Source organism: Barbatula barbatula (genome assembly GCF_947034865.1).
Source record: "Barbatula barbatula genome assembly, chromosome: 6".
Taxonomy (NCBI): domain Eukaryota; kingdom Metazoa; phylum Chordata; class Actinopteri; order Cypriniformes; family Nemacheilidae; genus Barbatula; species Barbatula barbatula.
In genome coordinates, this window is record NC_136765.1 from 8,493,703 (window position 1) to 8,519,798 (window position 26,096).

Genomic DNA, 26,096 nt, shown 5'->3' on the forward strand with positions numbered 1-26,096 from the left:
CTATCAATCGACATGTTTCCACAATAACAGCTCTAATAGATGCATTTGATTGAATTGAAATGCGAAACTGATATCTTTTTCATTCAGTTTTTATTTTATTTATTTCATGTGTACCAAACTGAGGGTCCGTCTTAAAGTGATAGTTCACCCAAAACCATCTGTAGTAAAAACATCAAAAGTCTGTCCTCATTTACGGTGATGTCATTTCAAACCCACATGACTTTCTTCCTTCCGTAGAACACAAAAGAAGATATTATGAAGAATTAAGTTAACTGGCACCAATTCACTTGCATTCATTTTGTGTCCATGCAATAGAAGCGAACGGGTGGCAATGCTGTCCGGTTACCAACTTTCTTTAAAATATCGTATATTGTGTTTTGCGGGGAAAAAAGTCATACAGGTTTGAATTGACAGGAGGATGAGCAAATGATGACAGAATTTTCATTTCCAGGTGAACTATCACTTAAAGACTATCTAGTTCACCTCACATTAATCAACTTGAAAAGTATCATACCTGGTCCAGTGGTGTTCAAAGAATGATGAATAGTACACTAGGAAGGGCAGAAGAATGGAAAAGGCCCACAGGAGCAGGGTGGGGAAGAACTGGGTAATGACCGGGTTCTAGACAGTAGAAGACAGTAAAAGATCAAATTCTAAACATCCAACATCCGAAAAACAACACTAAAAAAGCACTTTGGGTTTTATTTAATGTTCTAATGTGGCGTAATGCAACCGTACGGCTGTAAAAGTGCTTTGATGGTCACTGACCCTAAGGCTTTCAACTGGCCGAGTGACGTTGAACTTGTCCATGGTGTTTACAATGATAGCCGGGGTTGTGAGAAAGAAGAGCAAGAGGAAGAGCGCAATGTTGAGCAGGACGCAGCGGAGCCACCAGCGCGAACCGCACACTGACAGATTTTCCCTGGACAGACACATCCAACAATCAACATGACAAGGTCTTGACTACAGTTCAAGCACATCACATGACCGTTCTCTCCAAGAATAAGCAGGATGCTTACTCTAGCTACTGTTAGACAAATAGGTCTGTGCTGGAAAAAAGGGTTTGAAAAGCACAATAAAGGCGTGCAAAATGCAAACAAATGTCTTTTCGAAAGCAACGGTTTCCACTGTATAATTTTCCTAAAGCGTTTACTCTATAAATGTAGGAACGCCGAGTTCTACAAAACATCAAGCTCACAGGCTACGCTAAACTGGAAAACATTCACACTTCAATAAATGTTTTTAATAAGAAGCAAACATGGTACAACATTAGAGCTTATGCCCATAAAAAGAATTCAGACAACACACACACACAGTCCAGTCAAGCAGAAAGACAGGCTGACACTGTCCCCCCCACACAAACACCCACACACACTAACACTCACTCAATATATGATTCTCAACACATATTATGTAAGAGATATAATGGCTTGCACTGTGGCTGTCTAGGCAGACACTCGGATTGAGACTTAATTAATCCAATTTCATCTCTCCAATCCAAGTGTAATAGACTGGAACAAAGCGTGTCATGAAAAATGTGTGCGACTTTTGCAGATAAATGTCAGCATAACTATACCGGAACGAACAAAGACATTTTGGAAGAGTAACAAAACAATGCACAGACTGCAAATCTATCGGGAAATGGTTCACAGCGGGGTGCCACAGTTATGTCGATACATTAAAATGAGCTCTAAAGAATATTCTGGCCAGCCTTCTCTGGGGCAGGTGGGTGTCCGATGGAGAAATGAAACATTCAGAAATATTCAGAAAATTGGGGTGTTTAGGTTTATGATTTAACAGGAAGTTTACGTGTTTTAAATATTTATAAAATCTGAACGTTTGTCTGTTTGCAAACTGCTTAGTGTCAGTAATGTACCATTCAAAGTTACCGTTTATTTTGAATTGGTATCAAAATAAAAAGTTAAAATGAATAATAAACGAAAGGTCTGGGCTGCATTTCCCAAAAGCATCGTAACCTTAAGTTGATCTTAGAACCATTGTCTTCAATGGAGCCGCGATCAACGTAGGCCACACATTTAAAGAAAATGTTTTAAAATTGCAGCTGCAATGTACAATACTATAGCATGTGTATTAATAAAAGCATATTTTTAGCGGTGCACTATTTGTTACAAATTTATAGCTTACCAAATGATGTCACTTGGGGCAGGAGCGTAAGAAACGCCCCACTGATGGGAACGCACTACTGTCGTGATGCTGGACTGCTGGGGTCTGTGCCGGCAATGACCTCTGCAATAATCTTTTACAATCCTACAGAAGTTGAAAAGAGGTTTTCAAGTCATGTCAATACAACTTGTCATGAGCTACATTATACAGTGGATGGTTCTGGCACTGATGCTGAATAATCAATGCAGTATTTTACGTCTTCTAAAATACACAATATAGGCCCGGTTTATCTTAAGCCAGGAGTAAAATTAGTATATTCAAGTTGCGTTTATTAAAATGCCTTAAATAAAAACATTACCGGAGTGCATCTTGAGAAACACTTGCCATAATACTATGTATGTTAATACCGTATATTCTCTTGAATTTTTCCCCATTGTTTTATTTTTGTTAAGGCCCGGTTTCACAGTCAAGGCCTAAGGCAAGTCCCAGACTAAAATGCGAAGTGTGACCTGTTTTAACTCAATATAACTTGCCCAGAAATATCTTTAAATATATCAGTGCCCTTGTTCTGTCTCAAGACGCACAACAGTAATGTATTCTTCTAAGGCATTTTTATAAAAGCGTCATACATATCTAAATTAAAATAAGGCATAGTCCTGGCTTAAGCTAAGCCGTCTGGTGAAACCAGGCATACATTTTTATAATGATGAATGTAAAGCTGCTTTGCAACTATGTGAAAAGCGCTATATAAATACAATTTAATTGAAAGACAAAACAATGGCAACTACAGGGCATTTTATTTTCAGGTAAAACACCTCAAACTTTCATTTTAGTCTAGGACTAGTCCTAAATCCTAAAACAGGCAAACACCTGATTACCCTGTAGCTATATACTGTATATTAATTCGCATCACAAAGGCCAAATATTAAAGTTGAAATTTCAATCAAATATCAGATTTACATATCAGACATTTTGATGGAAGGGCTTCACTTCACATGTCTTTTGTGCTACATTGTGAACATAATTACACATTAGTAAAAGTTTGTTTTTGTAAGCAAAATTTTCATCAAATAGCTGAAATATAAATCAATTTGTATCAATTCGCCTTTCAAAACAGCTAAACAAACAATCAGCTTTGGCTTCAAATAAGTGACATACAGTTTTTTCTGTGGCTGTACTGAGAGACTAACAGCCATGAATGGAGATAATAAATGTTGATATATAGCATGATCAAATTCACCCAATAACTTTACTAATAATGTTATGTTCATTTTTCATTATAATTTGCATATGGCATATACAGCATGACATATAGTTTTGAACTTTCTCTTTTGTTAATGAATAGTTATGTGTTATATGTACAGTATATGGTGTTTTTAATATGCTTCGCCACACACTCATGAATCCGTGTGTACTAAATAAGGTTAGGGTGTAGAGTTCAATTGAAGTCATTTTAAGGCATGAAGACATTATTTCTATAGGGAAAAAACGTTCACACGGGTTTTTTAAGCTCAGAGATTCGTTTTAAGTCATAAAATGATCAAATAAAGACGGACTTTAAATTGTTTTGTTTGTTTAGTGATTGTAGTATTTTGTAAGCAATGTAAATGGTTGTCTTAATGTACATAATGTGTCTTTAATACAAAACGTTTAAATGTCAGCTCGGTGGTTAGAATGTTGTGCTTTATGTTGAGTTAAATAAAATCCTCTCATGGTATTTATTAGCAAAGTATATTTAAAAGCTGCATAATCGGGCATATCAGACATCATGTCCACCTAACACTCACACAGCGGTCATTCTCTCATCTCTGAAGGTAACAAAGGCAATGCCGAGCCTCTTCATAGAGATACGATTCTTCTCCGCATTAAACTCATCTGTCAGTTTCTCCTCCAGCTCGCTGTAGTACTGCTCCGCATCCACCTGAGGAAAAAACAAGAAGAGCTCAGATCTGTTCTCATTTGTAAGCGACACCCGTCAGCATGACTGGCAGTTGGTGTGTGGTGGTCTCCAGTGGCCAACACGAGGAGCTGCAGTACCAGCCGGACCATGATGGGTTGCCAAACAAAAAATACAGAATTGTGACTTTTGTAGTGAAAACTGCATTCTGAATTACCATACACTATTATGGTGTCTATAGTTTAGTGTCTTACACCCAAAAAAAAAGGAAATGTTTTAGTATGGATAAATTAATACAATTCACGTTGATCTATACATATGTTTATCTTATTCTATTTGCTTGTAATATAATTTGCCTACTGTATGTAGAGGATACATTGATGTGGGTGTAGGAATGTGTATATAACTTTAGTACGACATTAGAATACATTTATAGTTTAACATGCAATTGAGATACATGTCAGTCAGCCACAATCATGTTATCAATGTATTTTAGCGTATCAGCCTGTCAAGTGGTGACCTCATTGTTGTTTATAATGTGGTCAACCTTTACCCACCGCGAATGGTTTACTGAAATCTTAAATGGCATATGTGGTATAAAGAAAAGCAGTGTCCTTCATTTTCCTATAAAGAAAATGAGAGAGTCCCTTCTTTTCCTCTGTAGTTAGCTCCCCTAATTCTGTGTAAACAATCTGTATATATACAAATGCAGCTATTCATTCTGTCAAGTATAATGAATATGTGAGAGATGCGCACCTGCTCGAAGCCACAAACGTCGCAGCAGAAGATCTGTGCACATGGGTGCGTCTTTATCATGATTCTTCCCTCCTTCTGAGCTTTGGTTGTAAAATACAGCCGACCCTTCATTGCTTTTCGTCTGTAAAGGATGGAAAATATGAAAGCTGCCAATCTGGTGGCGTAGGCAGCAGCAGATCAAATGATAAATCTCGAATATACAAACTGCCGCCCATTGGCCTCAGGATTTAATGACACTGGAGATTATGATTTGTGAATGTGTGAATGACCTCTCTGAGTCCAGCTTCATCAGCTTTTGTACGTCGAAGCAGAAACGGATGTCTGTGACGGTGCAGCTTGGGTAGGCCTCACTATTAGAAGACGAAAGATACAGTATTATAGAGGGGGATGAGGCTATTAGTTGTATCAGATTTTGTATCAACATTTATGATATGTTTTTATAAAAGAAAATAATTAATTAAAAAACAATTTATTACAATAAAGATATTGTATATCTGACATTTATATGCCCTATGGCAGGGGTTCTCACCCTTTTGACTCCAAGGCCCCCCATTGTATTCAACAATATTCAAAGACTCAAAACCAAAACTCAACATTTTTACCCCATAAAATATTTCAGAGCTTGATATTAACTGGAAAAGTGTTTATTCAATATAAATATGGAAAATAAGAAGAAATGTGTCTTTTTAATTATTAGTCATCCTGATGCCCCCTAGGATGTCAGCTGGGGCCTTCTTGTGGTCCACAGACCCCCTGCCCTACAGTGCAATACAGCAGCCAATATCTTTTTGAAAATGTATAGCAAATTCACAAAAATAACTGAAAATGAAATAGGTTTTCAAAACCAACAAAACTTCTACCGAAAACAAGCAATTGTGTAATTGTATTGACAGTTTAAAAACGATATAGTTACTATAACTGTAACTTCATATTCAATGTGATGAAATATGGAGGTCAAGCTAAAGTTGATATGGTCAACTTTACTCACTGCAGGTGTTTGGTGATCAAGCCGGGATCAGAGATTTCTCTAGGAATGGATGTGATCATTAAAGTTCGAGCTACCTGCAATACAAAGCATTTGGGTTTAAGGCACCACACCACAACAAGCTACATGAACTGAGTTAATATTTATGTCCATAGCACAAATAGTGTGATACAAGTTATGTACAAGTCAAAAGCATCCTGTTTAAACCATTACTCTCTAAAAAATGCTGGGTTATTTTAAACGCAGTGTATTTTAAACCCAACGTTGGGTCAAAAAGGCACGAAACCAGGCGTTGTGTTGTAAATTAACCTATGGTGGGTTGTTTAACCCATCGCTCGGTCAAATATAAACCATTCGCTGGATTAATTTAACCCAATGGTTAGGCTCGCCCTTTTTGACCCAACGTTGGGCCAAAAACAAGAGTAGTTATGTTCTTTTTACCAATTACTTCAGTTAAAAAGACATTAACCTACATTACAATTAGCAGTGGAATTAAGCTCTATTGCGTCCACCAACCTTTTCATCCTCCCTGAACTCGAGTCGTGATGAGTGGTGTGCCATACACAATACAGTGATGACAAAATATAACAGCGCGAAGATACTGTGTAACCAAAGAAACGTGTTTCTAATGCAAGAGGATGAGAGACCGATTAACATCATGTCATCATCTTTACAAATACTGTAAGTACAGGGTAATGCTCTATACATGAAGTAGGAAAATGACCTACTGTGCCGGGACGTTAACAACTGTTGTTCGGCCAAAGTTTTGAGGGCTACCTTCTGAAAAGCATAGAAATAAACAACTTGCGTTAACATTTCATGCCTTTCTCACACACCAGTGTCTAAAATAAACCCCTAAAAGAGGCTTGTGTGGTAAAGCAGGAACTGTGAATGTGGAATTTCTCTGCACCCTAATCATTATGCTCTGGGTTTGGTTGCTATGATAAATTTGCGAGCGCGCTGGTTTATTTAACAAATACAGTGTCGAACGGTTGCATGGAGATTATGGTTAGTGTCAAAACCCCCACCTTTTTCTAACCAGCCGGCCCCGAAACGACACCACAGATCGGTCTACCACACATCCACATGCAACGATCACTCACCACTCTTTTAGTCGGCAGTAAAAATCCTGCCACCAAGATCTGCTAAGTCATATGAAATGCTTATTGCAGCTCTGAGAACAACACGAGGTAATACCGGTGGCTTTTCACGATGCTCTTCTTGTGGCGTGGACATTCAGGGCCTTTCCCATATTTAATTTGGCCTGTTCTAACCCTCTATCGTGCCGCCCAACCATCTTCAAACACTGTAGGGTGGTCTGAATTATGCTTTTACACATACAGTATCCGCTAATGGATGGTTTAGATCGAGCTCTTCAACATCTTCAGGAGTTTTCCCAGGCCCTTCCTAGAGTCATTCATAAGCAGGGCCACACGGAATCTGCACCCACAGAGCTCCAAAGGATCAAATTAACTTTTAGCATGCTCTGCTCCTTGCATGTTTGTTTATTGTATATCTTGGCTAATATATTTTGGCTCATCTGAGCTCTATTTAACAAAATTTTTGCACGTTTAAAATGTGGAATAATGATACCTGCATGCAGCTTACAACTCTTTAGCTATTCACAACTAACTATTTAGCGATTTTGTAGTCTTTAATCAAATCATAATCAGTTCTTATAAGATAACATTATAACCTTAACATTATCCGATAACATTAATAGTCTAAATATTGTTGCTGTCAGACTGAAACCAAATTTCTCCATTATTCATCAAATAAAAAATTTCTAGGGGTTGGAAAGTTAACACGTTATTATCACGTTAACGCATCTAATAATTAACAACGACAATAATTCTATTGTGCATCAACGCAGTTTTTTTTAAGGATTATTTTATTTTGAAAGTCCGTTGCTCACTGGCTCTGAAACGTACAGACAAACCGTGGGTCACAGAAGGGGAGGGATATTGATCGGAACAGGCTGGGGGATGGTGTCACCACACGTCTCAACCAATAAGAGCATTTGGGGTTGGCCTGAGGACCCGCTCCTTCTCTCGCCACTGAGCTTTGGAGTGCACAAGGTAGTTTTGCAACAGGTTTATTACGGAAGTAGTAGCAAAAGTCAAGGCGGGAAGATTTGAAACTGCAGTTGTAGATGCCTATTTGTGGTTGCAATTCAAATCTAAATCTAGGAAAACGTGTAAATATGTGCTATGCATTTGTATCTGCCAAAGTATTTTGTAAATGCCATTTGACACAAATGTGGCTATTTTTCCGCAACTTCAAATTCAGAAGAAAGGTTTTTGAGTTTTGTCCACGAGTGCAAATCTCAACATTCAACTTGACAAGTTTTCACATTGGGGCTGTGAGTGTACATTTAAGTGTACAGGTACAAATACTTACTTTACAAGTTCACAAATTAAAATCTACATGCTCTCAAGTTTTGCTACTGATTTACCTCCATACTTTTCTATCATTGCCCTCGCCTCACAAGACTATAATGCTATTGGTGATTAAGCGGAAGGAAATCAATAGTCTGCAGAACACAAACATTTCAATGGCTAAGGTACAAAACATCAACAATAACTAATTGTGTTACGTGTATTGTATGCAGTGTGAGGCTAATGAAGAAAACATGTTTAAACATGAGCGCCGAGAGAGTAAGACACAAACTACTAAACTAAGTTCTCTTTCACGTCTTCTTGCTCTGAAACGGACAAATAAACACAAAATATTGTCTAAATTCCCATGTTAGCACGGGTCTATGTAAAAGTAGTCTGTTTCATGAACGTTAACAGCTGGGAATCAAAACTAACGCGTCACAGTATATTAGATCCGTATATCTGTATAGAGCGCTCTTAAAAGAGGCAGCAGCATAATAAAGATCTCTGTTTATAATGTTAATCAAACAACAAAAGACGCGCCCAAAACACTCATATTAAAGGAATTGTGTTTGCAAACCAAATCTTATAGCACTTTTGTTATATAGCAGTACTTAAAATAAAAGTGCACAATATACTACTTTTGAATTCAATATTGAATTTTACGCTTAACAATGCGATTAATCGTGATTAATCACAGAAAAGTCATGCGATTAAAACGTTGCCCAGCACTAATGTTTTGATATATCATTAACGCTTGTCCATACTGGGACGATAATTGAGAGTGTTTATTGCTAGAATTTTTCGACGTACAAAATAATCGAGTTGTTACATGAACATAGATGATTTTGGTTTCATGTGGAATAAAGTATTTTTATCGACTGCAAATCTTCGGTTTCCTCCAAACTCCATTTTGCGTTTCATTGCTGTATGGCATGTCTATTTACCTTACCGTTTTTCGATCTGAGCTCAGTAGTATTGTCAAAGACGGTTTGTGTCGTTTTTTTAATTAAAATCTGATAATACTAGTTAACTTTAAATGTAGTAATTTATTAGTATGGGTCTATATAGGCAAATATATTTATCCATTTAATCTAAATTAGTAAAATAATCCCTTCAATGGCGTTTACAGAAGCCAATAAGGAACATAACATCTATGTCTAAATAGACTATATTAATTTACATGAAGAAAGAAGTACAAACAACAAAGTCAGGAAACATTACAGAATTACAAACTGACTTGACAGAACGCATAGTGAAATGATATGAGGTGGACAGCAGCGAAGTAAATTGACTATTGTATTTAATTTAACAGTAAAAAAATATAAACAAAGTAAAACAAAGCTGCGCAAGCGTGGAACAGATCGTGGAATTCTTCTTTTTTTCGTTTTTAAAGGTGGGTGGCAACATACGCATGAGGTGCATGAGTTAGTGAACTCAAGTTAGATTGTGTGGTAAAACCGATTATAAGCCTGTATGCCTCACACACATTTAATTTCACCTCATATCTGTTAAAGATCCACATGATCACGAAGCTTAAATCTGCAGTTATTTGCGCTTGTATTGAGTGATAATTGTTTCATGAACCCTTCTGATCTAAATATTAAATCAGCGCTATCTCACCATTGCACTATGGGCGCATGAGGAGGTGATGATCGTACCGAATAGGGACACATCAAAAACAATAACTGCAGAACACAGTGTAAATAAAAACAAAATATATTGTCCTTAAATACTGTGCATAATCATGGAATGTCAAAGACTGGAAATACAGCCATTAAGCTCTAGTACAATCTTTTCCCTTAATGTCCTCGCTATCAGTCCTAACTATGTTTATCAGAAAACTGGAATGAACAGTTTGACATAATTTGTATTTATTTTCCTATGGCATTGCTGGACCCGGAAACGGAATATGTCCATTATAGTGCGTGACGTTCGGATTGGACAACAACCGGATTGGATGCCAGTCTTATTTATATACAAATCAGTATTCATGAGGTGCTTTGCATTCACTATTTATGGGTAACAATGGGCGTATACAGGGAGGTGTATGAGGCTGATTCACGTACGCACACTTTCAGGGTTGAAAGTGATTTATAAGCGAATATTGCTTTGAATATTGTTTTCTGAGTCAGAAAATGTTTTGCCGTACGCTATTTTTTGACTTTCGGGTGCACGTACACTTTAAGTAAGGATCCTACGCACCGTTTTATTAATGAGAGACCTGGTTTCTTTTCCTGCGTTCCGCTGAAGCCTAAAGGTTGCAGGCTTGCCTTCTAGTGGCTTTGTCAATGCATCTTTCGTCTACTTACTTCCTTTTGGTCGTTGGTTTTGTGCATAAGCGCCACCAAGTCGTGTTTTTACTGTAACTTTAGCAGCCCCAGGCACGTGAACAAAAGCAGCAATCTCATTGGTCGGCCAGTTTTTAACACACAGAGTCAAACCCAAAAAAACTAGACCGTGTGCACACTCAGATTGGCATCCTTTGTTTAGTCATGAGGCGTTAAATATCGGCAATAAGCACGCGCTATTAAATAGTAAAGGGTTGTCTACACCGGGACGATAAGCAGGGACGTGCACAGGGGGGTTGCTCAGGTTGCCCTTCTCGACTCACGTTGCCCTCCCGAGGTGGAAAATAAATAAATAAATCATGTACAATGAATGCAGAATTTCACATAAGTCTAGATAAAAAAAACGCGTGAGTTGAGTGCTGGATTTCAGTGTTTTACTTCTTTATATATATATTTTAATAAAGACCCTGTTATTCTCAGTCCTTCATATAGCCTGTGAGTTTTTTTTGGGGGGTGGGGGGTTGCCCTTTTTTTAGGTCAGAGCAACTGCCCCTCAAAATTCCTGTGCACGTCCCTGACGATAAGCCTTTACTATTGGTTACATTCATGTTTTTCTGTGGGTTTTGCAAATATTTAACAAATAAAAAGTAATTAAAATAGCATCTCAACTTTGATGCAGTGTTTAGAAAGTTAAGACATATTTATTTCATCTTCAGAATGGTCATCATCGTATCGGAGGATAAATTTTGTGTCGGTGCATTTTGAAAGCACTCTTTGGTAAATCCATGGGCTTTTGCACATCAAATTTGGATAGAGGAACATATGTCACCATAAAAAACGATTACAGTCTTAACCTTTGCATTTAAACATTTTTGACTTTCATTTTTTGATCAAGCTTTTTAGAGTCGTTTAATGTGCTCTAGTGAAAGTCTACATTCTATCTGAAAAACCTTTAACACTGTCTGGGTCATAATTTAAAGCCTGTCAAAACAAAAAAATGTCATGACATCAGTCCATCTTTTTACTCCACGCACCCTGATGGATTAAGTAATGTTGTTTTAAAGAACACTGACTTTTCCTGGATACCAAACGTGTTGTGTCTGTTGTCATGAGTCCTTTGTGGCTAAGCTCTACTAGAGTAAACAGTAACCAGGCAGTTCAGAATGTGATGGAGTTACCGAGGAGGTTCCCGGAGAGGTTGATGGGCAGGATGATGGTAAGTGACAGCAGACACACCACCGTCATGAGCAGAATGATGTGACGCTGGAAAGACAGGTACGTGACCGCATCGATACCACATTTACTCCGAATCTCTTCATCTCTAAAGGGAAATAAACACATGCAAAATCATACAGAGATTTCAATATTCATGTTGATTTTTAAACCTTTCGCTTAAATTGTTATGCTGATATAATCTGTAATAAAACTGAAAACAGATGCATTTTATTGGTGGTCCCAAACTTTTGAATCCCACCATATGTGCTGTAGCCTTTTTGTGAGACCACACAACTACAAGAGGGCGTTAAGTGCAATTATTCTTGCGAGAAGCACTCATACACACCAAAAACTGTGAAAAACACAAACACACACACGCCCCTGTGGCCTCGCCTCACACCGAGTGAGGAAGCTCTCAGCAAGGTCTCCAGAGAGTTCAAGAGGCTTTTAAAGGAACCAGCTAAAAATGGCACCAACATGCTATCCCAGTCTTCCAAACAACATTTCAGAAACCCTGGAGACAGACAAGCGTCTGGTTTATGGTACGGTACGATACGATAGACGTTCTGGGAAAGTGCCCGGTAAACCTTTGCCCTTGCCTTGTTTTCCCTTCCGAATGAGATACAATGTGAGCAAACAGAATACCGCTTCATGACATCACCATTTCTTACACACTTACTTCATGTGGTACAGAGATGAGAGCCAGGAACAGAAGCCCTATAAAGAGAGACAACGAGGGTGTCATAAAAAGGTCTGGCACATATAAAACAGGCCAGCACAGAGCACGTCTGTCAGAGTCATTTGTACTTCAAGTGGACACGGATAGTCTGACAAGTGGAAAAAGCCACGTAAACACACGTTAAATCTTTAACATGACTGTACTGTCTTGAAGTGTCATGCACACGAGGAGACAAAGTTAGGTCAGAATATAAAGGGACAGATAGTGAGCATAAAAAATAGGGCGACACTAAAAATGATATACGGCTGTTTTTTTTGACGTCAGTTTTGGAGCAACATGGCGTAACAACAGCTGACTAATACATGTAGGCAGATTGAAGTTGTCTACTTTATACTTTGTAAAGCCTCTATACTGTATGTGTATACATTTCGACATGACATTTTTTTATATTATTTGCGCAGGTAAAATAGCCGCCACAAGCGTTGTACTCGTGTTTCTATTTGTTTCTTTGTGATCAAACGTTTATTATATGTGTGGGAAAGTTTTTCTAAAGCTTCTCACCGTGTCTTTGCTCTCCGAGTCCGATGGGCTGGATTCTGATGGCGTTTTCTCCTTTTCGCTTTGTTCTCCGTAGAACAGTGATGTCAAGCTACAGAACAAAGGCAAATGATTAAATACACAGATAACATTTCCACAAAAAACTTACCAAATGCATTACATTTTATTTATTTATTTGTTATTTTCTTTATTGTTCTTTGTTTTATTATGTATCTGTTGTTATTGTTATTGTTCTACACAAAAATATATATACAGGAGATATTTTTTAACAATTTTTAACTCCAGACATTTACATGTAGTCATTTAGCAGACGCTTTTATCCAAAGCGACTTATAAAGAGTTCGGGGAGCAATAAGCAATATGTCATACAAAGAGCACTAGTACTTTAGGTGCTAATAAAAAGTTACTAGTTTCAACAAAAGCCAGACAACTACCTGTTCAGAGAACAGGGTTAGTGTACATTTTTTATTATTATTTGTTAATTTTTTTCATTTGAAAAAATATCAGGTTGAGTTGTTGCAGGTAAGAACTGACACTGTTATGATTTTTAGATTATGTGTTTTTAGACGGCAACTAAATAACAGCCTTACTCTTCACATGTTTGTATTGAAAATGCATTATACTTAGATAAACAATAAAATACTTGTGAAATGCAAACACAAAACACAATTCATAATTCATCACAAAAATGTACTTGTATATAACAAACACAATTACTATATAAAAACTATGTATATTCCAATGAGTCTCATCTTCCCTATATGTACAGTATAATGTTCCACTATATGGATGATGCCCTTTCAACCACAGATGTGTCGTGCTCCTAAAGTTCCCAACAAGATCCAGGGGCAAGTTTGGATCCAGATCCAACTCCTCCCACTTAGTCGCAATTTGGAGAGTAACTCATGGTCGCCAACGTTTGCTCTTATCAATGTCATCATTTTGTGTACCCCTGTAAGTCGCTTTACCGCTTTTTCTCCTTCACAACTCCGCTATTGTGAAACATACTCAGTCCGGTCAACCACATCTCTCACAACATTCAACAAACTTCTTAAAACCCATATCTTCTGTGAATACTTGACAGACGCATGAGAAAAAAACACTTTCTCTCAAAAGGTAGTGGTCTGGCTTTTGTTGAAACTAGTAACTTTGTATTAGCACCTAATGTACTATTGCTCTTCGTATGACATATCGCTTATTGCTCCCCGAACTCTGTAAGTCGCTTTGGATAAAAGCATCTGCTCGTAAGTAAGTTAAATATTTGTTAACCCAAACCCTTTCCCTAAACCTAATAAACTACGTTATTAAACATATGTTAATAAATAACGTTTGTCAAGTTTGTTTTCCACCAAAATAATAACTTTAATTACGACTCAATGCAGAAATGGTAGAGCAACAACTCCAGTATGATGTGTGTTGCGGCAAAACTGCTGCAGAAATCTGTCAACCAAACAAAATGAAATGGGAGGAGACTGAATCTGGATCCAACCTTGCTCCCTGGATGTCGCATTTCTGATACAATCTCTATCTGCCCATGTGGACTGATGCAATACTGTGTAAATATACACAGTGACATACGCATTAAAAAAGACTTAAAGGCAAACACATGCCGAGGCAAAATAAAGCAAGACTGCTGCAGGGTCTCAAAACGTATGATCCAACTCCACTCAAGGGATCCCGTAGGGACCCTGTGTTTGTATAAAGTAAGAGTTGTTTTTAAATAAGAAAACTACAAATTAAATGGTATGAAAAAAAGAAATGGAAAAAAAATCTAAATGCACATTTATGCAGTTAAAATTGTGAGTAACAGAGCGAATGCTATATTTGTAAACTCCATGCAAATGAATACTTTGAAGTTACTGTAAACAATCATAAATCTCATAAATACTTTCATCATTACATGACATATACAGTATAAAACTGTATTTATACTAAATATTGCGTTAAAAGAATCTCTAAAACAATGCTTGTCTTGTTTTACCAGGAGGTGGAGCCAGTGTCTCACATTGACCTGTTAAGCATTCAGTTCACTTCGCCACCACACACAGTTCTTTATTTATTTAAGCGATATAATGTTTTCCAGATAGTTCAAAGTTAACACCTGTCATTTTCCATTAGTAGAGCCAGGCGACCGTAGTCCCATGCTGCTTTCCTCAAACAGGAAAAGATCAGGAGAAGGAACTAAAAGACAATAAACCAAACACAGAGTGATCAGTATCCATAAATACTAATATTTTCATATAAAATATAATAGTAACATGCACAGTGAAATATGATTTTAAAATATCTTATTTTCATTTGGCCAATAGTCACATCCGATAGTTTTCTACTGTACATCAATGCAAACACACTACACTAAATAAGGACTATTTGTGTAAGCAAATCCTCCTTCCTACTAGACCCCTAGGCAGCAGCAATAATGAATCTTTGGTTGGGCCAGAGAGAGAGAGAGAAGAGGTGAGCGGTTGTCTTGGTAACTAACAGGCAGTGAGGTCAGCATGCACACATTGTGTTCATAATGACTCCAAAAGTAAATGACAAGACAACTGAAAACTCTGACTGCTGGGAAACAACTTCAAACCCTAAAATGATTTAAGCAACATCTCAGATTTCAGAGTTTAGATTTTAGGCATCATTTTAAATTGTGTTAAATTCCTACCCAGGTTAAAATGAACAAACATCAAACAAACACATAAATACACTATTTTTTACTTTTAAGTGGTGCAAACTCAACACAGCGTTTTAGGGGTTTGTGGGATTATTACAGTGCATCTCTATACAAAAGACTTGACATTGATCACAGGTCGTATGGACTGTTATGATGCTCTTTTTTTAGAGCTTAACAGGCTTGTTACTAGCTGTCATTGTATTAAGCCTTAACGGGTTTAGCCCCTACCTACCTAACAAAGCTTCTGTCAGTTTACAACCCACCACGCTCTCTAAGATCTCAAAACTCAGGACTTTTGATAACACCTAGAATAACTAAATCCACCAAAGGAAGTCGAGCTTTCTCATACGCACCGAAACTCTGGAATAGCCTTCCTGATACTATTCGAGGGTCAGAGACACTCGCCCTATTTAAATCTAGATTAAAATCTTTTCAGCCAAGCATTCACTTAATGCATAATATGCTAAATAAACCACCGGGAGACTGCTGACATTAGTAATCATTTACTAGAATAATTTAACTTGTTATATAAACACCATATATTGTGTTTTACCTTTTTTTTCTAGGTTTTCTTACCGTTATTCTCGGCTTTGGAACAATGCACATTGTGAAACGTGCTATATAAATAATTTGGAATTGAATTGTATAGGAAATCTGCATAAAAATGTCATAACACAATATTTTAATATTCAACAATAAGTTGTTTGGTATAACATAAGGGGGAGTAGATGAAGACTGAACTTAATTTTTGTACTGTAAATGCTTAAAAAAATGCAGTGAACTAATTTACATTTTAATAGATACCTTATATACAGTATTTTCCTTTTATAGTTTATACATAGAAGACTACAGATTACTGTACACTATAGACTATCAAAGTATTATATTGCATCATCATGGATGAATAGATTCACAATGCTTTAATGAGTAAATAATTCCCCCATGTATTCCTATACTGAGGAATTTTATGAAGTGCATTTGGAGAAGAAATACAAAGGCATATCCAAACTCTCTCCCATTTATTTCAGCAGCTATTAGTTTTTTTTAATTTTTTAGTGTTTGCCGCTTTAAATTGCAATGTTGTTGTTTTCCCCAGTTCTGTCATGCGAAGAGCACTAGGTAGATTTCTTTACCGCATGTGTTTTGTGAGTGCTTGTGCGCTCATTGTGGTTTGTGTGGCCGGCAAAGTGTGATGTTTTACTACTTGTAAATAAATGCAACAGTACCAGCCACAGAACAACGTTGATGGTGAGGACAGTGGGCACTCCACCGAAAGGCAAGCCCTGCAGCACACTGCTACGAGAACGGGAGTGATAACATATCTCTGCTGTGCTGTTCTCCTCCATCAGCGAGCTCAGGAAACTCCTGACATCCAGCTCCTCCGGAGTGCTGCCGCCACCTGCAGGCCAAAACACAAGCGGCGGCTGAGCTGTTCCCAAAAGGTCAGAGCGTGACGCCATGGCAGTGGCGTGGATCTCTGAAGACTTTCAAACTGTCAAAGCATTACTGAAGAGACAGAAAAGAAAACAACGAGTGTATTAATGATATGGGAAGGAAATGGAACATAAAAGATGATGTGCATTGTGTAGTTGCTATACTAGGCAATGCCTAGTGCTTGTTTCGATTAACCATTTCATATGGATTAAACAAATAAATGTGCATATATGTTTTTTTTACCCAGTAAGTATCAGTTTGTGATAAAACTATTGATCATTCCCAATCATGTTTCCCTTTAATGTAGGTGATTCAATAGAAATATTCAAACGTTTTCTTTATTCTTATGGGAAGATTCATTTTCATCTGCTACTGCCATTGGCGGAGTGAAAGCTCAGCGGCCACCGGCAAGATTTGTGAAATAGGTTATACTAGAATATCAAAACATTTATCACTTAAAAATGGATAGTAAAACATACATGAGCATATGTGTACATTAGAATAAGAAAAAATTATGTATCGCAGGTTCAGTACAGTATAACCTGAAATGTCAAGATCTTCTGTTTTTAATTCATCTATTTAAGGTGTGACTTAAAGCTACTCCTAAATAAACACCACCTCACCTGTTTAATAAGCCTCAATAGAATTGAATTATAAAAGGTAAATACATGCTGTTAGTAAGTCCAAACAAACTTGTCTTGTTTACAGTGTTTGTTTGGCAGCTTAAGGACCATTCCATTCGATTTAACTGATGGGTTTTCATTCACTTCCCAATTTACCCTCAAGCGCATTAACAAGAACTTATTGTAGACATATTCAGCACTCCCAATGCGCTAAACCAGGATCAGAATTTAATGTTTTGTTTGCTCGAATGACAGATCAAACTGTCAGTCTCCATAGTAGTAAAAACAATCTCCTAACCCCCAACATGTGGACTAAAATTATGCAGAATGTCAGCTCTACAGAAACTATGGCATCTAAAATATAACCGCTGATAAAAAAACGTTATGCTTTCTTATTTTTCAAATCATTGAGATGCACTGACATCTCAGTCAACTGATACCCCACCAAATTACATTGAAGGGATACATTTCCCTACAATGTCAGGCTTTTTTAAAGTATGAAGCTGACCGAGCGTTGTTTGTGATGTTAATCGTGGGCATTAAACAAACAAATAAATACAATAATATTGAAATAAATTGTTTTTTGTTTACAAACTGAACAATAAACAGCCTATTCACATGTGTCACAGGCTGAGAAATTATAACCATGAGTCAATAGTTTCTTTATCCAAAAACGTACACACACACAGTCTCTCTCTCCCTTTTCCTGCGTAGCTGATACAACTGAACTGTGCTATATTATACAGTACAATAAAAATGACACCTTTACATTTTAGGTTTGAAGGACAATGTTCAGAAAGTTCAATGACAAAAACGTATTTGTAACACTTTTAAATGTTAATGGATAGGAATTTTAGACCATTGATTAATATTCTGTAGCTGCTTTCATTTTTAAAAATCTTTAAAACCAACACAAACGTTTCAATGGTTACTGTATGGCTGTGTTGTTCTGGTGCTATACAGTATGAGCTCTCTTGGAGAGTCTCTCATCCAATCAGAGCTAAGGAGGGGAATGAACTGCTGTATAGTGACAGATAAACTGGTATTCTCTTATAGTTTAACTCTATATTTGTGGGATAAATAATGTTAGTTCTTTTGAGTTTCAGAACAGGTATATAAGTGTGGAATTAAAATCCAATCATTCATTTATATCCTACACCAACATCCTTAACCAATCAAATTAAATGTATGAAGTCAAGTCCTTCTCTACACGCTAAACATCCCACAGTTGGGTCACAGGGATGAACAGGGATGAACCCAGCCCACTGGGTTAAATAAACCCAGAAACTGTCCATATTTGACACGAACATGGGTTAAAACTACCTACCTTGCTGTTGTGCTTGTCCCTTTTTGACCCAACCATGGAAATAACTCTTTAACGTAAGAAGTTTGTTGAGAGAATCCTCAACCACACAGCAAAACTGCCAGTGTTAAAAAAGTCAAATGAACTCTCACAGTGTATATATAATCCACACATTGAGAGTGTGGATTATATATACACTGTGAGTGTTAATTAGAAAATTTTTAACACTTTCGATTTTACTGTGCACCATCCCCCTCCGCACATACACGCACATGTTAATGAATCACTGCCACGATGAAACAGTATGTGATCAACCACCATAGATTGGATTTAAAAAAGGTTTGTTCTAATATACAGTATAAGGCCTATGAGCCTGGAATTCAATATGACACTTTCCTGACTTTTGAACTGCAACTCAACAACACGGCTTGTACTCATAGTAAGACCATTTGTCATCTGAAAGCCCATTACTTGCTTGGGCAAGCATATAATCTGGAGTATGTTTGAAAAACAGAGAACTGAGACAGCATAAATAGCAGTGATAAGTACAGTGATAAGCAAATAAGGGATTCTTACGTCCCAAGTCAAACAATCATCATTAATAAAATTATGTCTGGTTGGAAATCTCTGTTAGCTCCACCAGACATGAGTGTGTCTGGTACATGCTTTCATTCCCTCAGTACTTCTTGTTTGTGTAGTGCTTGCACACTTGACAGCGAAATGTCACAAAATCGATGTTACATTGCAGTTTTTCCGAAATCAGCCCTCAAAGGGCTCCTGAATACAAATGGGTCTTGACAGCGTTGCAATCTTGTTGCATTTATCTGATACTTTTTGGAAGCAATCTCGCTTATTAAATAAAGAGGCCCATGCTGATGTAGTAGAAGCTTTTCTGTTTAACCCTGTAGAAAGAAAATGTAACTAATTGTATCGAAGGCAGTTCATGCAGGGCTTCAATAGATGAAGGAGAGAACGTGTGTAATTTCGCTGCCACTAGTGACATCAAACATAATTGGAAAATTAATAGTTCAACTGGTTTCCAGAATACTCCCTCATGTAGCCATTGTCTGAACAAACAAAAAGACTTTCCAAGTTTCCAACACACTATTCACACAGAACAAATATTTGTAACTAAAAACGCGAAAGGGTTTTTGAAAAGCGCAGCGTAGAATGCGAGGGCCTCGAGTCGACCTACGTTTATAGAAACTGCAATGCCAACTTGGTTTTGTAAACAAAAGCTAGCAACGCTTGCCCCGCCTCCAAATTATTCTGATTGGTCCACTGCTGTGGAACTGACATTGATGAGCGGCGCTGCATGTGACACGTCGCCTTAAAAACGTGCCACTCATGTGCCAGGTGGTGCAAAAGACGCGAGTGTAATGGTCATGCATGTCCGTCAAACGTGTAGCGCATTGGAATGGAAAACCGCGTTCTGTGTGAATGTTTAAATTGCACAGCAGAAACACAAACTTCATACATTTGGTGAAAATGTACATCTGCATTTTAAGCTGGAGAAGTATAAAAAAATCTGACATAGTAAAAAACAGACCAAAAATATGACTTTCTCATTTTTCTCTCCCATACTTCAGATGGGAATACGATAGCTTGATTTGCTGTGACCGATGGGCTGGATTAGTCTGAGAACATCCAGGGAGCATCCTGCTAAAATGAAAGGCTCTCTCCTACAGAGACCCCGCAACTGAAATTGTCATATCACAGTTATTGAGCTAGACGTTTATTTATGAAATCGTAAGTTTGATAGGAAGATCTTGGGGTATGCAATAATGAACTGAATCTGAGGACCAAATAAAAAAATAGTTAAAGGAAATATCCTAATAAGCTAAAAATAAGCCCCTTACCACTTTATCCATTTGGGTGGTAGTTTTCCCAATTGAAAATTCTGTCATCGTTTACTTACCCGATATTTTAAATATATTTTAAAGAATGTTGTAAACCAGCACACACACAACCATGTGTCCATACAATAGAAGTAACAGGGGACCGCCGCTGTATGGTTACCAACACTTTTCAAAATATCACGTCATACAGGTTTGAAATGACAAGAGGGTTATTACATGATGACAGAAGTTTGTTTTGATCATTTATTAAGAGTTATTTTACCTATTACCATTGTTTAGTGAAGTGGGACTGTGATGCCCATTATACATTTCCTAAACAGTGTAGTGATTTTTTCTGTCTTTAATGTTCTATTCTTGAAAGGATGTGAGTCATAAATGCAGTAATGTGACATCTAAGCAGCAATCTGGCGTATCACTCTCTTCACAGACACACGCTGGAGCAGGCAAGCCATTATTAAGACAATTTGTTAAACAGCTTTCTAGAAAATGTGATTCTTCTGATCAATATCAGCATTTTGCAGTCAAATGTTAATGACCACTAATATGCATAATAAAATGACATTGTCATTTACACATTTGGCTTTTATCCAAAGCGATTTACAGTGAATTATTTATCAGCGTGCGTTCTCCATTGGCATTGAATACAAACTTTTGGGCTGCTAACACAATGGTCCAGCAGTTAAGCTTACTGGAACACTCTCAGACAAACTATTTGCTGTATATCTGTGCTGGTTTCACATTTCTCATATAAATGAAAACAATAAAAGGTCATAGTCCAATCATGCAAACAACTTCTGTCTCAAATTTTCCTTATGCGTTCAACTAAAAAATAATACAATGTTGTAGTAATTCATAATTCCTAAAGACAGATTTGTGTTTAATGCTTTATTCATAAGAATGTAAAGACTATATGAAAAACTCGAGACCACTAATACAAATGTCTTGAAGCAACCCGCATGAAAAATAATGTAGTATACATTTGTATTAACTATAGTAAGCTTTAATGTACACTACAATATTTTTGCATTATTAAATACATTATTTGGATACACTGTAGATAACATTCTTTCTAATTCTAATATTTTTACTATGGTACGACTCAAAAACACTACACTATAAGAAGTATTATGGTAAAATTACATCTTTTTCTTGTGCATTTGCAGTCTTTTCCTGTAATGTGACGGTTCCTGTAATGCCTTAAACTTTCTGGCAGCTCGGACACCAGTTAAATTCAAGTCTCGCTTAGAATGTCTGGGAACTTCGGTCGCTTTCTTTGGCCAAGGCCCGCCCAAGGGGCCATATGATTGACAGGTAGAGCCACAGATCACGTTTTTGCGTCGTGTCACATTTAGACAAAATTCTACCAATCAGATGATGATTTCGAACATGCTGAAGTGTTTCAAGAAAAGTGTGCCTTCTGCAACAGACATTCAGCGACGTCTGAGGCTAAGACTAGTGAAATACCATTAAATACAATTTTGTTAAGCATGTTTTTCAGGTTTTTCTTGACATTATGCAGTATTTTCTGCAATTTGATTGTAAAATAAATAACAGTAAAATTCTGTAACACACCGTATACCATTTGTGTCTAGGAATTTACCAGTTTTATTCAAAGTTGCTTTATGAGTTCCACTGAAAAATAATACTGTGGTTATTTTGGAACAATTTGTGACTATGACTTTAATCATTTTTATTTATTATATTTTGTAGCAAATGCATTCATCTGACTGATCTGACCTCCACTATCTTAACCTTCATCTAATAGCAAGGAGGCTGCTATTCTGGACTCACAAACAGTCACTGTTACAATGTGTGAAAGGCCTCAGGTGGCAGCCTTCATTTGTATGTCTCTGTGTGCGTGGGTGTGTGTGAATGAGACAATATTGCGCCATGGATAATTTTAGAAAACAAACTCTTCAGAGGGCCTTAAACAACAATTTTGCAAAAGCTGGGGACAAAACGTGCTTAAATAGTGGCTTGAAACAGTTTACATGACAGCTGTTGGATGTTTCCATGATCATGATGGCAGTGAATATGAAAGGCTTTGGAAGACACCTTCCTGAACTTTCTTCACCTCATCCTCCCTAGCTTCTGTGGCTCTGGGTGTACTGCAGGAATGTATCAACTTTCAATCTCAGCCAAGTGCGCCATCACATATTTATGGATCAGCTGCATGGTGATGCCAAATATACATTTAGCAGAGGATAATTTGCGTGTTGTCAGGAATGTATTACCATCTTTTATCATTGAACCACGTAATTAATTGTTTTATTAGCCTGAACAAATCACGCACAACTGCTAGTTTACATACTGTACGTAGGGGTAAGTATTTTTTCAAATCCCTAATTCTTAATTTTGATTTTGATTCAATGTATTGTCATTACACACATACAAGTACAGTGCAACGAAATGTATTTTTATGATATTTGGTTGAATTAATGAGCGTCAAATTAATAAAAATAAAAAAACGCTAATGCATTCAGCACAAAGGTAATCCCTGCCCCTTGACATTTAACTAGCAGATCAATTGGAAACCCAAAGCTTTTATGGCATCTTCGGGTGAATTCCTATTGCACACTTAGAAGGGTAGTTCCTTTAAAGTGCAAGTTCTGGAGGGAGATGGACAGCTTTTTTCGCAAATATAGCGGTTTAAATCATACATAATGAATGCAGTAATAAAAACAACATAGTTTTTCCCTTATCTGAGACAACAGTTCACGTGGTGTACGTAGTACCCTTACTCCAGCTACTTTCAAGGGCACAAAGCTACCTAACGTTTCAATTGTGAACTTTTCTCAGGATGTGCATTTCTTAAAGCACACCATTCTTAAAGTCTCTCTACTTATTTGAAATGTTAAGGCGGGCCAGGTAAAGATGATTGGCGGGCCAATTGGAGTCAGTTGACTAGCCCTGATTTACACCCTTTAAGCTATCCTGTTGACTTTCTTTCTGAAGTCACAATCAGATTTTGGTTTATAAACAAGAGAGTAAATCATTTTGCAAGCTATGTTCAGTTAGGTTGGGCGAGTAGCCTTCCTTGTGACTTTTAACATATGGGAACGAATGCTAATCCATATGAAAGCCAACCTTTGATTTGCCCCTGGCACAGCAAAAACCAATGCAAGCAAGGAGCTAATATTTCTCAGTTAATGAGAACAGGAAGAACTAAGAGCTGAAACAGACATCAGCCAAGAGCAGGTGTTTGTTCTGATGATTTATTCATAATCCGATAATGAGCTTCTACCAACATTCTGTCATAAACACAGTGACATTTTGACTAGTATTGATTGCATTATATAACCAAGACAATCATGCATTGCTGTGAACATCATTACAAGATGATCTATTCACATGTAAAGTCTTCATTAGACTAACCCCACAATGACTTAAAGCGGCCTTAACTCAGACAATTTCTGTATATCTCATGTTAATCTTGAGTACTTACAGAATAGTATCTCACCCTTTTGACAAGTTGACCATGTTAAGCATGAGAAGACAGCACGATTAACACTGTCAGAATGCATGACACACCGTTGCACCACCCCTTTAAATTAAACAATTTATCGCAACTTTGCTAACCAAGTTTTGAGAAAGTACCTTTGTGTGCACACTGAAAGTGAAAATGTTGCAATATGTTTTAATGATTCGTATGAAAGAGACTTATAACGGTGCCCTATCACATCTGGTTTGAACACAGTAGCAAAACAGTTTAATAGCAATAGTTAAATAGCAGAAAGAGCAACTTTATCAACCAGCTTTGTCAAACCGAGTTTTGTAGTTGAAACTAACTGGACTAGTATATTGTATTGTTGTACATTGGTCGGTGCCACTTGCTAGTATTTGTGCCGGATCCCCTTTTACCATCACAACTAAAGATTTAGCAAGGTGCTAGACACATTCATCGGGGACAATGATCAATATTGACTTTATAGTATCAAGCAGTTGATGCAGATTTGTAGACTGCAAATTAATTATTAACTTTTTCTCTATTACATTACTAAATTAGTGCAATACAATATATACATATTTTTCGTTTCAATCTGCATAAATCCAAATACAGTCAGGATCAATGTTTTATGATAACATTTCTTTTTATACAGCTGTACTGAAAAACGGGATCATCTTTGCATTAAAGTGAGTTCTTCCAAAAATCATTTCCTCATCCTTTTGTCATTTCAAACCTGTATGACGTCCTTTCTTTCGCAGAACACAAAAGAAGATATTTTGAAAAATGTTGTTGACTGGCCCCTATTCACTTGCACTGGTTTTGTGTCCATACAAGGGAAGTGAATGGGTTCCAGTGCTTTTCGGTTACCAGCTTTGTTCAAAATATTTATATTGTGTTCTGCGGAAGGAAGAAAGTCATAAATGTTTGATATGACAAGCGCGGGAGTCAATGGTGACAGAATTTTCATTTTTGGACTATGACTTTACGACAAGGATAATTATAATGCAAGAAATGTGTACATGCCGTGAACATGCATCTTCATTGTTTTTTAAAAGGCTTAACTGTATTTATCAAAATATTTTTGTTATTTTTATCTTTTAGGGTGAAATATATACAGTACAGCAACCAATGTACATGGCATGACCTTTTAAAGTGATGCAATCCTGAATTTAAACTTGAATACATGTCTAATTTTGAAAGTTGAGAATATCTGTTCTAGCATCATCGAACCTTGGCAAGAGAAATGTATCCGCCCCCATCCTCTGATTTGTAACTCACAGCTCGTATGCCCCATATTTTACCCAGGCATTAAGCTACCCTCTGTCAGCGCGATGGGACTGAGAATTAGAGTTATTGGAAGTAGCATCAAAACAACTATAACTTTAATAGAGCCATTTTTACCATAAATGAACAACGTGTACACTCCCATGGTACAAATAAAACAGCGGGGCTGCTGGAGGTGTTATGCATGAAATCGTAAACAAACAAGCGAAAGCAAATCCTTCAAACGCAATCCATTGACCAATCGTACTTTCATTCACCTCCGGGATGTTAAACGATCATCCCTCGCCTCAAGGTTTAGCGCCAACCAAAGCAGACATGTGCAACACTTGCGCTTTATATTCCCTGCAACTGTTAAATCAATACGCCCACTTAAAAACAGTTACGCATTTTGTGACGGTCGATTAAATCGTGTTTCTTGTTATGTAAATTAAAAGAGTTCATGGAAGACGGTGTGCGCAGAACAATAGTACAGCTTACCTTTGCAACACCTCCTGTGATTCGCGTTCGGTAAGATGCTTCTGTCTGTGCGTCTGCAACATCAGCACCACAACACACGGGGAGCGCCCATCTGCCTAGGGACCATGTGTAATGTGA

The 26,096-nt window shown here is 37.3% G+C and overlaps 1 protein-coding gene across 1 annotated transcript in view; it reads right to left on the reverse strand.

Annotated features, from left to right (window-relative positions):
* tmem63c (transmembrane protein 63C) overlaps positions 1–26,005 on the reverse strand; it is a gene marked incomplete at its 3' end in the record, with an annotated part of 31,923 nt that extends 5,918 nt beyond the window's left edge. Inside the window, exons 1-15 of the mRNA XM_079458626.1 lie at positions 25,980–26,005; positions 16,778–17,057; positions 14,985–15,064; positions 12,887–12,974; positions 12,326–12,363; positions 11,610–11,752; positions 6,491–6,542; positions 6,275–6,387; positions 5,766–5,835; positions 5,047–5,127; positions 4,778–4,898; positions 3,912–4,045; positions 2,146–2,268; positions 769–922; positions 515–621 (exon numbers count right to left, since the gene is read on the reverse strand). Coding sequence (XP_079314752.1) covers positions 515–621; positions 769–922; positions 2,146–2,268; positions 3,912–4,045; positions 4,778–4,898; positions 5,047–5,127; positions 5,766–5,835; positions 6,275–6,387; positions 6,491–6,542; positions 11,610–11,752; positions 12,326–12,363; positions 12,887–12,974; positions 14,985–15,064; positions 16,778–17,011 — 1,538 coding nt within the window. The 5' untranslated portion in view covers positions 17,012–17,057; positions 25,980–26,005. The remainder of the gene's footprint in view (positions 1–514; positions 622–768; positions 923–2,145; positions 2,269–3,911; positions 4,046–4,777; positions 4,899–5,046; positions 5,128–5,765; positions 5,836–6,274; positions 6,388–6,490; positions 6,543–11,609; positions 11,753–12,325; positions 12,364–12,886; positions 12,975–14,984; positions 15,065–16,777; positions 17,058–25,979) is intronic.
* Between the last annotated feature and the right edge of the window lie 91 nt (positions 26,006–26,096).